Consider the following 15,208-nt stretch of genomic DNA (forward strand, 5'->3'; position numbering starts at 1 on the left):
TGGGACTACAGCCGAGAGTATGTTTTATTTGCAAAGTAAAAAAATATTTGAACATTTAATTTAAAAATGAAAATGAGCACATCATACTGTATGTACTGTACTAACATTCCTGTCTGCAAATTCCAGTACATATTACACATAGGAGAGAGGCATCAAGGTTTCTCCAGTCATAGCTGGGGAAGAAGGTGCACAGACCAGCCCTTTGATCATGGGGATACACCTTGGAGGGAAAATTTGGAAAAGCCAAACAAACTCGATTCAGCATTTTTGGGGGGAAATGGGAGGAACCTGGAAAAACTGGTAACAACCTGCACAAATGCAGAGAGACCTTGCAAACTCCACAGAGATGTACAAATTTTATTTCTCTCCCCATACGGCGTGAAAACTGAAAAAGAGTCAGGGTGAAGCTTCTGAGCTAGCTGTATCTAAGACATCTTTTCAAAGGGATAATTGTCTGTGCAGTGACAGCCAGTCATTTGCCTGCATTGTCAAGCTGGTGAGTTAATCTGACAGCTCTCAATAGAGTTAAAATCTAGTTAATTAAATATTCTGTATTTAATTACAAGGGGTACTGTTTATGGAAATGCAGCAAATAAATAAGGAAATGGTCCTTAGCTTTTTGTTTTGAATGCCAGGTTTGGCAAGATTGCTTCAGATTAGAGTAGCTGATCTGAGCAGCTGTAGGGAAGTCGTATTCTGTGGTAGACATTAGTCAATAGAAATATTTTTAAACTGTACACAGCCAATTGCATAAAATGAAAATAAACTGAAATTCCCATATAATATTTCACATCTTCGGTGAAGGACCACTCCTAACATGCCATTCAGACAGAGCTCTCAAGAGTTTCTGAGTGTCAGGATTGAGGGCCAGTACAGGTTTCAGCATACTGTATATATGGTTCCCTTAAATGCAAATTCAAGCATTTCATTCTGAAACACAATAGCTACTGTATGACTACACACAAGACAATAAAATGGAAAGTTATAAAATGCAAAAGGAGATCAGTGGGTCTTAAAGTAAACAGTGAATGTAAAGTACAGTATAAAAAAGGTAAATTAGCTTATTTAATAATAATTATAAACAATTCCCAGTGTCTCTTAGTTTTCATGAGAGCATGTAATCATTGCTCTTCTTTTCATTTCTGTCCTGCTGGCTATGCCGAGGGTGTCCCAGGCTTGCCTGCTTGGCTTCACTTTCCCTTAGAGAGGAAGGTCTGCAGTATGTCCACAGGCAGCGGGAAGACAATAGTGGAGTTCTTTTCGCTGGCGATGGTGGTGAGGGTCTGCAGGTAACGGAGCTGCAGGGCAGAAGGGGACTCGGAGATGACCAGAGAGGCTTCCTTCAGGGCCCTGGACGCGTTCATTTCTCCCTCGGCTGCGATCACCTAGAGCACAAGAGACGACGTTAGCGAACACAGGACGTGCTGCTCGCGAGGACATCCCCCGGTTGATTGCGACAGGGTCTGTTTTGTCGGAAAAGTTACGTTTCCAGCTGGTTCAAATAAAGCGGATCGAGGTGCAAATACTGTAGTGGATTATTTATATCAAGGGAGATTTTGGTTGCTGCTTTAAAGAGTGATGAAAAATGAAAACAGAATGAAAATTAAAGACGGTTTCTGATAAACAACAATATAACAAACAGCCTAGGCCAAATTGTTAGGCATCATGCTGTCAGAGGACAATGATTTCTACTAGAATCCGAATTTAATCTGCTAAGAGCAGTCTTGATTTAGTACAGGAGTCCAGGTTAGAGACTAGATTGTAGATTAAGTGGCAGGCAATCCAGGATGGACTACTATTACAGCTGGACTGCCACTAGAGGAAGATAAAGTCCCCTATTATATGTAAAAAGTGTCACTGACTGTTAATCGATTAAATTATTAGTGAGGAGTGTCTGTACGCATACAGTACTCAAAAGGGCTAAGGGCTTGCTTGGGGTGTGTACAGTGGTTGGGTTGTTAGAGTAACAGACTATATTTTTGTTGAGCTTTTTCTATCATAAAGTATCCTTCTCTAATTCTGAAGTCATTGTGAGCTTGTAATGTGTTCAGACCCTTCAAGCTACCTTACTTAGGCTGGAGTCTGGTATATTTCCCAGATCTTGAACATACATAAAACACAATATCTGAACCCCATGCCTAATGTATAGTGGATTTTTATCCTTCCTCACTATGAATCACTTATATCTTAGAGTCTCCAACATACAACAATCTAAACTTATATAAAATGTTGCCCTCTCTCCACTGTGCCTCTGTGTTGTTTGTCACTTTCAAATATTTACCTGGTTGCACTTTTTTTAGAAACAGCCCTCTTATCAAAAAACCTACCAACTGCAGTAAAACATTTAATGTGTTGCATGTAAACAGACATAGTAAAGCTTTGTGTAGATTAAACAGAAGATACCCTGCACCAGAGTATTGCCAGCAAATTGCAAAACGCAAGCCAATTCATCTGGAGGGAGGAGTTGATAAATCTTACATACAGTACACTAATTATGGCATTAATACTACCAGAAGAGAATAACTAAATATTTTAAATAATGTCTCCTCGCCTCCAAACAGTTAGAAGAACTGAAGTGCTTCTGTTTTATTTAACTGTGCAAGTGCAAATACTTGAGCAACATAAATATTTTAATCATGGTTCTGATGGGAATTTCAGAGAAAATGAAGACCTGCAGACATATTCCTCTGGCATTCCCAACTGTCATAGTGAACTTTTCCCCTGTTGTAGAGTTCACAATGTCTGACTGGCGGATTAAAACTGTGGAGGAGAGGTGCATCTCTTACAGACACCACCTCAAGCCTGCAGGTGTCACGCTCCACATTTCTCCCCTAGAGGGCGCTCCACTACTCCCGTTATTAGTCCTGTGATTGTTGCTAAGCTCCCTAGGTGTACCCTGTTATGTGTACTGCTATTTAAAGTCTAGCTCCTCCAGTCCTCGGGCTCAACATTAGGGTAAGGACGTCACAAGTCCCGCCTTGGATACCCTACGTCCGTCTCCTGAGGGCATAGGCCTCATCCCCGACACCTCCCATTTCCCGAGCCCGGGGTCTGGAGGATCTCGCCCCGTCACTCTAGGACCTCCATGTTTTGCGTGAGTTTGTGTTTTCCCCCTTCTCGGGGATTTGAACCTTGTCGCATCAGAGGATGGATTTGTTGTTGACGGACTGTGCCCTGACCTGCCTTCGGACCGGCTCAGATTTGAATGCCATTCTTTGTCTCCCCCGCTCACTGTCTCACGGACTGTCACTATTATTTTGTGCACTATTAAACCCCTGTGTGTTTTCCTATACCATGCCTCCTGTTTTCTCCAGCTCTTACCGCATCGCATAGGGTCTACTACAAGACCCGACACGGACTTCAGACCTCAATCCGTAACAGCTGGTGTGAACATATTCGCCCTGTTTCACTTGGAGATAACTATTCCCCACCCTACCACAGTGGTGCTCTACCAGGTGTAGGGAACATGGGTCACAGAAGACTGATGTCATGAATCAGGTTCAAACCTGTGACATTTGGACGTAATGAGCCAGTGCCGTTGGAAGCTGAATAAACAGTTTAACTTGGGACAGGAGCTGTCCTGGGTTTTATTTCTACCTTGGCTCTGGCCTCCCGGGTTGCCTCTGCCTCAGCAGCCATAGCCCTCTGCAACTGAACAGGCAGTTTGACATCCTTGATCTCCACACGCTCCACCTTGATGCCCCAGTTATCTGTGGCTTCATCCAGGGACACCTAGAAATGGAACAGATACCAGAAGCATGAGGGGCAGGAAATGACCACCGCCTTGCAAGGGATCTACAGTGTGGTATAATGGGATGACAATGCTTAGTCACTAAAGCCCAAGCTGCTGTGAGGAGATATGATTTCACTGGTGACACTGGACAGAATGTTTGAAATTGTGTCAAGACATGAGTTAGAGAGGGAGGTGTCTTCAGTGCCTTCAATTTTCTTTTTCACCAGTGAATTTCATGTCACCACTAATAAAGCAAACTGTATTTCCAAACGTAAGGTAACACTTTGGTATCTAAATATAATACTACTAGGCTAGTGATGACATACAACTTCACAAGTTGTGTACATGACACATGGCTCCCCCAGGCTTAAGCTACCACACAACGTAGATTGAAAGAGGATAAGATCTCTCTGATGTGACCTGAATCAAAATAACAACCTATTTTTCTCCAGTAAAAATAAGAAAAAACAAAGTTTCCTCAGATTTAAACTCTCCTTCCACAGACAAAGCTATGTGAAAATGACTCATTCATCTTGCTCAGCAATAAACAACAACCACCAACACAAGCCTGTTGTGTTTTCAACAGTTGAAAAATGACTTTGTGTAAATTAGTATTCATTCACAAATAAAATGTGTAATTGTTTTTATTCTGGATTTCATTCCTCTGAAAGGGAGAGGACCCAATACACATTTCACTATTTACTTGTATTCTTAAGTGTTTTATAGTTATTCTGCATTTTTCATTTCTGCTACAGTATATGCAGTAAATTAAGAACTATATGTATTTGTATATTTGTTAAATAAATCTTTAAGTATCAAATTACATAGGCTTAGATTTTTTTAAAAGATTAGCATTTTTTAAAGTAGCTACAGAATGCTCTGCCATTGTGATGTCATCATGACATCAAGGTTCCAATCATCAGAAAGTCATGATTGGAACCTAAACCAGGCATTTGCATTCTTGCTTTTACAGAGTGAGGATGGAACTTCGGTTCTGTGCAAAGTTACTGCTGGCCTTTGTCCTTTCAACGGTAGGACAATACCCACTGTATAAATATGGGTTGGTTCCATATGTTGAAGAGGACAAGCTAAATACTGTTCTGGTTGAAGACCCAGAAGAATCTCTTGTGCCAAAACCTGAGGAAGAGATCGCACCAGCAGGGCAAAACCCACTGGATAAGAATGGATCCCCTCAAAATGACAAAGAAGGAGAATTAAATATCATTCTGGTTGATGATGAGCCTGTCTTACTTGTACAGGAGGAAAAGGTGAAGACAGAAAGTGAAGGCTTGGAAATTCAACACCAAACTGTTGAGGACATGGATGAGAGCAGATGGGCATTCTTTAGGAAAATGCCAATGTTTGGAGAAATAACCGGAGAACAGCTGATTGTACTAATAGACTACATTGGGACAGCTCACTTTTTATACTGCCTGCTGAGATGGGCAAAGAGACGTCTCACAGTGAGACAGGTAACAGAAAGCCTTAATTGCCTAAACTATTCAAAATACAAAGGAATCTGAAGTCAGATTTATGGTGACTTGTATTGTTTTGGTATAATTTTATTTTCAGCTAGGTAAATTTAGTTTCACAATGATAAATATTGTTAAGAAATGCCCAACTAAATTGCCTCAGGATTGGGCTGGAGTACAGTAGGTACAGCACGTAATTAGATGTGGCCATTTTGTAAGATTTAGTGTCTTATTTGTCCTGATCCCTGTTCTTGTTTGTCTCTTTCAGGCTGAAACCCCCCAGAATCCCTCAGTGCTGTGCAGATGCTGCAAGAAGGTGGAAAGAGGGAAGCAGCTGAGAGAGAAGAAGAAAAGAGCAAAATGCAAAAAGATTTAAATGAAGACATGGACTGTCACTGTTAAAGTTATTATTAATGTTTAATAAATCTTCTATATACATTACAATTGTGTTTGATCTTTTTTTCTACAGATTTATTCCAAAAAGATGTCCTGTATAAATCATGAACTACCTGTATGTGTATATTTGTTAAATATTTCTTTAGGTCTTAGATTTACAAAAAATCATGAGCATTTTTTAAAAGACCTACAGAATGCTCTGCCATTGTGAGGTCATCATGACATCAAGATTCCAATCATCAGAAAGTCATGATTTGAATCTAAACCAGGCATTTGCATTCTTGCTTTTACAGAGTGAGGATGGAACTTCGGTTCTGTGCAAAGTTACTGCTGGCCTTTGTCCTTTCAACGGTAGGACAATACCCACTGTACAAATATGGATTGGTTCCATATGTTGAAGAAGACAAGCTAAACATTGTTCTGGTTGAAGACCCAGAAGAATCTCTTGTGCCAAAACCTGAGGAAGAGATCGCACCAGCAGGGCAAAACCCACTGGATAAGAATGGATCCCCTCAAAATGACAAAGAAGGAGAATTAAATATCATTCTGGTTGATGATGAGCCTGTCTTACTTGAACAGGAGGAAAAGGTGAAGACAGAAAGTGAAGGCTTGGAAATTCAACACCAAACTGTTGAGGACATGGATGAGAGTAGATGGGCATTCTTTAGGAAAATGCCAATGTTTGGAGAAATAACCGGAGAACAGCTGATTGTGCTAATAGACTACATTGGGACAGCTCACTGTTTATACTGCCTGCTGAGATGGGCAAAGAGACGTCTCACAGTGAGACAGGTAACAGAAAGCCTCAATTGTTTAAACAAATGATGCTACAAAATAATAAAATATGCCCTTCTAATTACTTTAGTTTTAGGTTGTGTGTGTGTGTGGGGGGGGGTGCATAACTACATGTGGTAATGTTGTATGGTTTAGTTTTTTATTTGTCCTGATCCCTGTTTTTGTTTGTCTCTTTCAGGCTGAAACCCCCCAGAACCCCTCAGTGCTGTGCAGATGCTGCAAGAAGGTGGAAAGAGGGAAACAGCTGAGAGAGAAGAAGAAAAGAGCAAAAAGCAAAAAGATTTAAACAAAGACATGGACTGTCACTGCTGTCATTGTTAAAGTTATTATTAATGTTAATTAAACTTTCTATATACCAAATGACTATGTTCACTACTGAATTTATTTCTCAACATTTAGACTTAAGAAAAGAGTAAAACATCACAAAATGGAAATACAGTGGTGTGAAAAAGTGTTTGCCCCCTTCCTGATTTCTTATTTTTTTGCATGTTTGTCACACTGAAATGTTTCAGATCATCAAACAAATTTAAATATTAGACAAAGATAACACAAGTAAACACAAAATGCAGTTTTTAAATGAAGGTTTTTATTATTAAGGGAAAAAAAAAATCCAAACCTACATGGCCCTGTGTGAAAAAGTGATTGCCCCCCCTGTTAAAACATAAATCAACTGTGGTTTATCACATCTTTGGAAAGCTGAGTTCAATTTCTCTAGCCACACCCAGGCCTGATTACTGCCACACCTGTTCTCAATCAAGAAATCACTTAAATAGGACCTGCCTGACAAAGTGAAGTAGACCAAAAGATCCTCAAAAGCTAGACATCATGCTGTGATCCAAAGAAATTCAGGAACAAATGAGAAACAGAGTAATTGAGATTTATCAGTCTGGAAAAAATTATAAAGCCATTTCTAAAGCTTTGGGACTCCAGCGAACCACAGCGAGAGCCATTATCCACAAATGGCGAAAACATGGAACAGTGAACCTTCCCAGGAGTGGCCGGCGACCAAAATTACCCCAAGAGCGTAGCGACGACTCATCCAAGAGGTCAGAAAAAACCCCACAACAACATCCAAAGAACTGCAGGCTTCACTTGCCTCAGTTAAGGTCAGTGTTCATGACTCCACCATTAGAAAGAGACTGGGCAAAAATGGCCTGCATGGCAGAGTTCCAAGACGAAAACCACTGCTGAGCAAAAAGAACATAAAGGCTCGTCTCAGTTTTGCCAGAAAACATCTTGATGATCCCCAAGACTTTTAGGAAAATACTCCGTGGACTGAAGAGACAAAAGTTGAACTTTTTGGAAGGTGTGTGTCCCATTACATCTGGCGTAAAAGTAACACAGCATTTCAGAAAAGGAACATCATACCAACAGTAAAATATGGTGGTGGTAGTGTGATGGTCTGGGGCTGTTTTGCTGCTTCAGGACCTGGAAGACTTGCTGTGGTAAATGGAACCATGAATTCTGCTGTCTACCAAAAAATCCTGAAGGAGAATGTCCAGCCATCTGTTCGTGACCTCAAGCTGATGTGCACTTGGGTTCTGCAGCAGGACAATGATCCAAAACACACCAGCAAGTCCACCTCTGAATGGCTTAAGAAAAACAAAATGAAGACTTTGGAGTGGCCTAGTCAAAGTCCTGACCTGAATCCGATTGAGATGTTGTGGCATGACCTTAAAAAAGCAGTTAAGGCTCGAAAACCTCCAATGTGGCTGAATTACAACAATTCTGCAAAGATGAGTGGGCCAAAATTCCTCCACAGCGCTGTAAAAGACTCATTGCCAGTTATCGCAAACGCTTGATTGCAGTTGTTGCTGCTAAGGGTGGCCCAACAAGTTATTAGGTTTAGGGGGCAATCACTTTTTCACACAGGGCCATGTAGGTTTGGTTTTTTTTTTTCCTTAATAATAAAAACCTTCATTTAAAAACTGCATTTTGTGTTTACTTGTGTTATCTTTGTCTAATATTTCAATTTGTTTAATGATCTGAAACATTTCAGTGTGACAAACATGCAAAAAAATAAGAAATCAGGAAGGGGGCAAACACTTTTTCACACCACTGTATATGTATTCATTATTTTATATACAAGCTTATAAAATCTATTCCCCTAGGTGGTAGTTACATACATACTGTACTATACCACTGTTCTGCCAAAGAAATTTCTGTTTCTTTATTATTTTAGGCGCAAACCATGGTAACGTCTACCACTATCTTGATCACCCTAAGTAGTATAGTGTTTAATCTTTTTCAATTTCACAGCACAACATACTAACATTTAAAAGTTTTTAAAATATTATAAGACAAAGAATAATAAGCCCGAGTGAGCAGTGAGTATGTTATTTTTCAAAACCCTGAAATTGTAGTATTCAGGGATAGAGTTTGCCACATCACGTAAAAACAAAAAAAACCCATTTGCTTTAAACCGCCTTTTTAAATCAAAAGCGTCATCACCGCTTGGACCCACAGCTGCTACCAGCCGCAACGTGACTGAAAGTACAGCTATATCTGGAAGGGAGTGATTGCTTTAAGACAGTACCTGCATGCTATGGGAAATCCCTTCCCGATCGGACAGCAGCTCAGAAAGGTTCTTAGTTCCCAGAACATTCCTCAGTGTGGTCTGAGCCAGCAAGCGCGTGGAGAAGTCAGCGTCAGTCACATTGGCAACCGAGGAAATAGGGGAATTCACTCGGAAATACACCACACCATCCACAGACACTGTCACGGAGTCTTTAGTCAGGATCTAAATGGCAGCAGAAGACAATGGAATCAAGGCATTTATTAAGTCAAGTGAAGTTACTACCAAAGCCAAACGGACCATCTACTGTATAAATGGATACCTATCACTCCTCATTCTTCATAATTCATTCTTACTTAATTATATTTTCTATTTTGTCCAGACTTCTCATCTTCACTATTTTATTTTTACTAGACATAAAACAACATGATACAGTAATCTCGATATTTAATACTTAACATATCATCCCCCTTTTTTTAAATGTGTGTTTATTTTGCTTGTTGACATTTGGCCCTTTAGCTTTGATGAAAAGTAATACGTCCATGCAAACAAAGGTCACTGGATTGCTGTGTGATTGTGTAAGAGTGAAATAAATCAGTACCTCTTGTGGAGGAATGTCAAATGAAACTGTTCTCAAATCCACTTTCCTGAAGGTATCTGTGCATGGTAACACAAAGAAAAGGCCTACAAAACAAAGAAACAACAAAAAAAATACATTTCTTGCATCAGTGGTCAATGCTGGTATCATTACTATTTACCAGAGGAAATATTAATATACTGAAGTATTCCACACATACCATATGTAACCTCTGTAAGTCTCAGACCCCAAACCAACCACACATTTAAACAATCTTAAATGTGCAATGATGCCTATAACAGCGACACTATCTAAAAAACTGCTTCTGAACGATAAGTAAAGCAGTAAATTAAGGTTAGCTCAGTAACAATCACTAAAATATCTGCAATGCTTGACAGAAAGATACGGAAAAAAAAAATTCTCAATCCACATTTTTTCGCATACACTGTACAGTCCATGATGCTTAGACTTTATATTGTAGATGTAAAAAGTATGGACTGAGAAGTCATATAGTAAGTCTGTAGTGTTGTGATTGCAGATGGAGCTTTTTCATACTTTCACCCATGAATCACTGCAACTAAAGCACTTAGCTCCCACTCCAACCAGGAGGGGTGTTCACGCTGAGTTAGAAAGATGCTGCACTTGAAATGTTATAAAAGGGCATTTTCTGCAGAAAAGAAGGAACAAAAACATGAAAGGACACATATACAGTAAATATGGCCTTTTTTGTCTTGGATGGTACAATTCAGGAGCTGAAAAATTGAGCTTTTGTTTCAATTCACATTTAGATCATGCTGCTGTCAGTGTCATGTATGGCACTGTTTTAGCATCAGCCACTTATGTCTCACCAGGCCCCTTTGGTTTCCGAGAGGTGATGCGTCCCAGTCTGAAAATGACGGCTCTTTCATACTCCTGGACAATCTAAAATAAAAACAGCAATGGAATCAACCACTCGTTTTGCTGTATCTCTCTGGATGAGCCTAAAAAATCTATCCAAAAAGCCAAATTGAATGCTTATAGGATGATATTTAATATTACAACAATAAATAACAGCCATTCAGCAAAAAAGAATACATTTTAAATTATGTGTGAAATCTTTATTCAAGTGAATTTTAGTAAACTGCTATAAAAAGATTGAATAATACAGTATATTAGATGAAAAATATCAGACTCAGACTTCTACAGCCAGCAGCCATATCACCCTGCAACTCACAACTGGCAACCCACTGAAGCTAAGCAGGTGTGAGCCTGGTCAGTACCTGGATGGGAGACCTCCTGGGAAAAACTAAGGTTGCTGCTGGAAGAGGTGGTAGTGGGGCCAGCAGGGGGCACTCACCCTGTGGTCCATGTGGGTCCTAATGCCCCAGTGTAGTGATAGGGACACTACACTGTAAACAGGGGCCATCCTTTGGATGAGATGTAAAACAGAGGTCCTGACTCTCTGTGGTCATTAAAAATCCCAGTGTTCTTCTTGAAAAGAGAAGGAGTGTAACCCTGGTGTCCTAGCCAAATTTCCCATTGGCCTTTATCAATCATGGCCTCCTAACAATCCCCCCCTCTATGAATTGTCTTCATTACTCTGCTCTCCTCCCCACTGATAGCTGATGTGGGGTGACTGTTCTGGTGCACTATGGCTGCCGTTGCATCATCCAGGTGGATGCTGCACATTGGTGGTGGTGGAGGGGAGTCCCCCTTACCTATAAAGCAGTTTGAGTGGAGTGTCCAGAAAAGCTCTATATAAGTGTAAGCAATTATTATTATTATTATACGATTTACCTTAAAACATAAAAATATGGAAACTGGCAAGGTTAAGATCACTAGAAAAATAGAGAGGATAACCAAAATCCAACCACAGCATCCCAGTCTGCTATTTTCCTCCCCTTAAAAATGGAAAAAAAAATAAACAGAATAAATAATAAATCATAAATCACATGATTACATTAAAGCTGTGGATAAAAATGTGAAATATTAATGTAAAAATGGCACAGCATTTCTAAAGTGGCAAGATGGAAACAGGATACTCTGACATCGTGGTTAGCAGTATCTAAAAGCAAACTCTGATAGGGATAGTGATGGAGGCTGATCTTTTGTTGAAAGATGATCATGAAGCAGGAATTCTCACCTCGCTCAAACCTCAGATTCAAACTCCTCCTGACACCTTTCTTTCTTATGGTCTGACATTCTTTTCCTTCCTTTCCCTCCTTTCCTTCTCCTGATCTGATCTTATATGGTGTGTTTCTGGACTGTTGTTTGACACTTAATCATTTACGCAGAACTTAATTCACTAAAGATAAACCAGGGTAAACTCTATAATTGCTTTGATCACAGACTCTGGATCCTCTATACAGTAGCTCAGCAAACATGCTCTGAAGCTGGAAATGTTGACACTACCAGGTGTTACACTTTATCTAGTCTTAGACACCTCCATTGACACCTACTTCAGCCTGTAACAATATTTTAAATTAAGCTCCTTGTCTAGCAAGGCTTAGGGCTCATACTGTATGTATATTTGTACATATTATGTATATTTGTTTAAGTTGGTCAGACACATTAATTGTAACTTTAAGCCTTTTGCTATGATGCGATTTATAGCACTGAGATGTGCATGAATTGTAACAGAAATACTTTACTTGAATTTTTACTTTTTACACTTTTTAACAGGAGTCATGGTGCATTACTTTGAGATGCTCAGGAGAAGGCAGTGTATTCACTTGTTAATTAAGTACTGTAGTCAGTCAATAGCTGTGAGACACGTGACTGACCAACTGATGAAAAAATATGTGACTAGGAAGAACATAATTAATGGTTTCAGTCTTGTACAGTATAATGCATCTATTTCACTCAGTGATGACCTAACTTCTTTATTAGTCTTTCTAAATTGTGAGGACTACTTAAAGCTGCTGACTTTTTTATCTTATGTTTCTTATCTGTTGATAGGTAATATTGTGTTAAATGTATTATGTATTGTGTTATGTCTTTTACCTGTCTGCAAAACAAATTTCCCATCTGGGACAATACAGAAAGTCTTATAATAGGAGAAGGTTGAGTTACAGCAATGAAAACGTTAACTCTGGGAGCCAGCCCATAATTTCTGGCTAGCAGAGATTCCTGGAAATGAATTTCAGGACATACCTTAAAACAATTCTTATTCATATAATATAGATTTTATAATCTTGTGAACTACAGCCTTTACTGAATGTGTCTTTGATTTTGGTAAATGGGGGTATATATGGTATATGAGGGTATGGATAAGCTTATGTCTGAAAGTTTTAAGAAAGGCTGCTTGCCAAATGCCAAATGGATCTTAAACACAACTACTGTACATATGGATAGGATATACATTTTTATTGGTTTGTTTTTTATTGCTGTTCAGTGATTCAATTTTTTTGCCAAGCAAGCATTTACCCTATGGAAACCTCAAACTATGTATTTCAAAATGTTAAGCCTGCACCCAGTTTCAAAGTATGCCTTGGACATTAACTCCGATGTCACATGGTTTTGTTTACTTACAAGCTCACACTTACACTGATAAGGGAATATGAACTTCAAAGGTCAGTTTGCACATTCTTCCTGTCTTGATGCTAGGTTTCTCCAGGAACTAAGGTTTCCTCAAATTTCCCTGTCCAATGTTTTTGCCTAAACCTTGTACTTTTGAAACAGTGTCCATTTTCTTTGCTTTGTTTGTGTGTCCGTGTGACTTAGGATGAATCATGAAGTTGTTTTCAAACCAGCACTTTAGCTGACTTCTTTATTAACTAGAAGATATCAAAAGCACAGGTAAATAGGCTGTAAGTGGAATCAGAGCAGATCTACACTGTAAAAGTGTTCATTTTAAATACTATCAGACATCAAGTGAAGCATTTCCCTTTTGGGCTTGTACAGTTCCTGTGTACTTGGAAAATATTTTATTAGGTGTACTGAAAAATCGTTACGTTTGCTTAGGGAAGACAATTGTCTATTGCCTTCTACGCAATTATACAAGGAAGTATAGGCTAAATAAATTATTTCGCGAATAAAAATAAGTATGACCAGAGCAATGTCACAACCTAACCAAAAATAAAATAAAGAAAGAATGTTCTTTAAAATGATTTTTAATTTTAAAAGTGCTCAGAAAAAAGAAGAGACACATCTGAAATCCATTGCAAATCCAATTCAATAAATACATCTATTACAGTATCAAAATTTAAACTTTTATACTACCATGCTAACAGGCAAACAGATCTGACCCTTTAGAGTCTGTGGTGTTATAAAAAGTGAGCACTATCTGGGGCAGCTGGATATGAAAGAGCTCTGTCCTGGTCATGGTAGATTTGATTAAATGTCAAATTAGAAGTCTCTTTATAAGACTCTGCTTTGAAACACTGTGAAATTACTAATTATTCATATAGCTACTATTCATATACACTACTATGCAATATTTTTTTATGACAAGTCAGAAGGTACATAATATACTTTTATTATGAACAGTAACAATTTACCTACACTTTCCATTAGCATTTTATACTGTACATTATAACAACTTTGGCTGCTCTAAATACAGCTTAATTTTGGCAATACAAAACCAAGCTTATCTTTTACTTGACACTGACCGGAATGTTTAAAAGTCCGAAGAGTCTGTTACATTTTACTGGTCAAATCTAATCAATTAATTGTCATGTGTCAATGTCCTCATGTTGAACAAGAATACAAGACTACCAGAATAAGCTACTATCATTAAATGAAATGGGTAACATTTCTGTATGGGGTTTACATATGGGGTTCCACAAAAAAAAAGAAATAATACCGAGTGAAAGCTCAGAACAATGCAAAATGTCTACAACTTTTGCATAGCAGTCTTTTATATGTTTTTTCCCCCCAACAATTCCAACACTAATTCAACGACTCATATAGGATAAGACTGAAAATCATTTTTGAGTTTAACTGTATTATTATCCATTTTCAATAACTGGGGAATCCCATACAGGCTTATGGCGAAACAGAGCTTCACCCCGCAGAAAATAGGAACAAGGCAGGGTCACCCAGAAAAGGCCATTAGATGGCTCACATGCAGGGGACAATTTAAAGATGTTAAGAAACCTAGACAGCAAAATGTGTGGACTGTGAGGGGAAATCAGAGCACCGGGTATAAGGAAGAAGATGTAAACTTCACATAGAAGGAGGAATCACCATGCCACTGTGCCACCCAGTAGTAGTAGTAGTTATTTATAACAGTATAACAGTTATTTAAGCTTATGCTGCCAATGCCAAGAATAGCATGAGGAGAAAAAAGAGAATAATTGATACTTATCTGTACTTTAGACAAAGAAATGGGACTCACCTATTAAATTATGACTGCTCTGAGCTGTTACTCTGTCCTTCCCTTCCATTTCCATACAATTATCTGAGAGGTACAGAATAATGTCACTTCTGTGAGACTGAGGAAACACAGAGCTTAGGCGTAGCCTAAAGCAAAAAAAAAAACTGGGCTGGGTTTGTTTCCATACACTTCAGCCAGTAGCTGTGAAACAGGTTAGACTTCATCACTGATAAGTAATGCAAATTTGTCTTGTGACTGCAGGAAAATCTGTGTGGGAGGCAGGACTCAACAGTTGTTAGATGGCCTATCTGTTTTATTTAAATGCAGAAGTTATCTTTCAGGGTTCAAATCGTTACACCTTGCTAGTGGTTGAAGCGAACAGAAATACCACACAATAACAGTGGTCCTTGAGGAGATAAATACA

At 38.9% G+C, this 15,208-nt stretch overlaps 1 protein-coding gene across 1 annotated transcript; it reads right to left on the reverse strand.

Moving 5' to 3' along the window:
* stoml3b (stomatin (EPB72)-like 3b) lies at window positions 1-14,890 on the reverse strand. Its single transcript, XM_088922333.1, has 7 exons — window positions 14,806-14,890; window positions 11,265-11,368; window positions 10,337-10,409; window positions 9,513-9,595; window positions 8,933-9,136; window positions 3,598-3,732; window positions 1-1,385 (listed from the first exon to the last, which is right to left on the reverse strand). Exons 1-7 carry the CDS (start codon window positions 14,858-14,860, stop codon window positions 1,191-1,193), a joined length of 849 nt encoding a protein of 282 aa, XP_088778459.1. The 5' UTR covers window positions 14,861-14,890; the 3' UTR covers window positions 1-1,190.
* Window positions 14,891-15,208: the final 318 nt, after the last annotated feature.

Source organism: Atractosteus spatula, chromosome 7, assembly GCF_055471065.1.
Source record: "Atractosteus spatula isolate fAtrSpa1 chromosome 7, fAtrSpa1.hap1, whole genome shotgun sequence".
In the NCBI taxonomy this organism is placed as follows: domain Eukaryota; kingdom Metazoa; phylum Chordata; class Actinopteri; order Semionotiformes; family Lepisosteidae; genus Atractosteus; species Atractosteus spatula.

Coding starts and splice junctions, on each gene's coding strand:
- stoml3b (XM_088922333.1), bottom strand. CDS start 14,860: ATGGAAATGGAAGGGAAGGACAGAGTAACAGCTCAGAGCAGTCATAAT. Junction 9,596..10,336: donor TCGGAAACCAAAGGGGCCTG/GTGAGACATAAG, acceptor TTTGTTTTGTAG/GCCTTTTCTTTGTGTTACCA. Junction 9,137..9,512: donor TTGACATTCCTCCACAAGAG/GTACTGATTTAT, acceptor GCTGCCATTTAG/ATCCTGACTAAAGACTCCGT.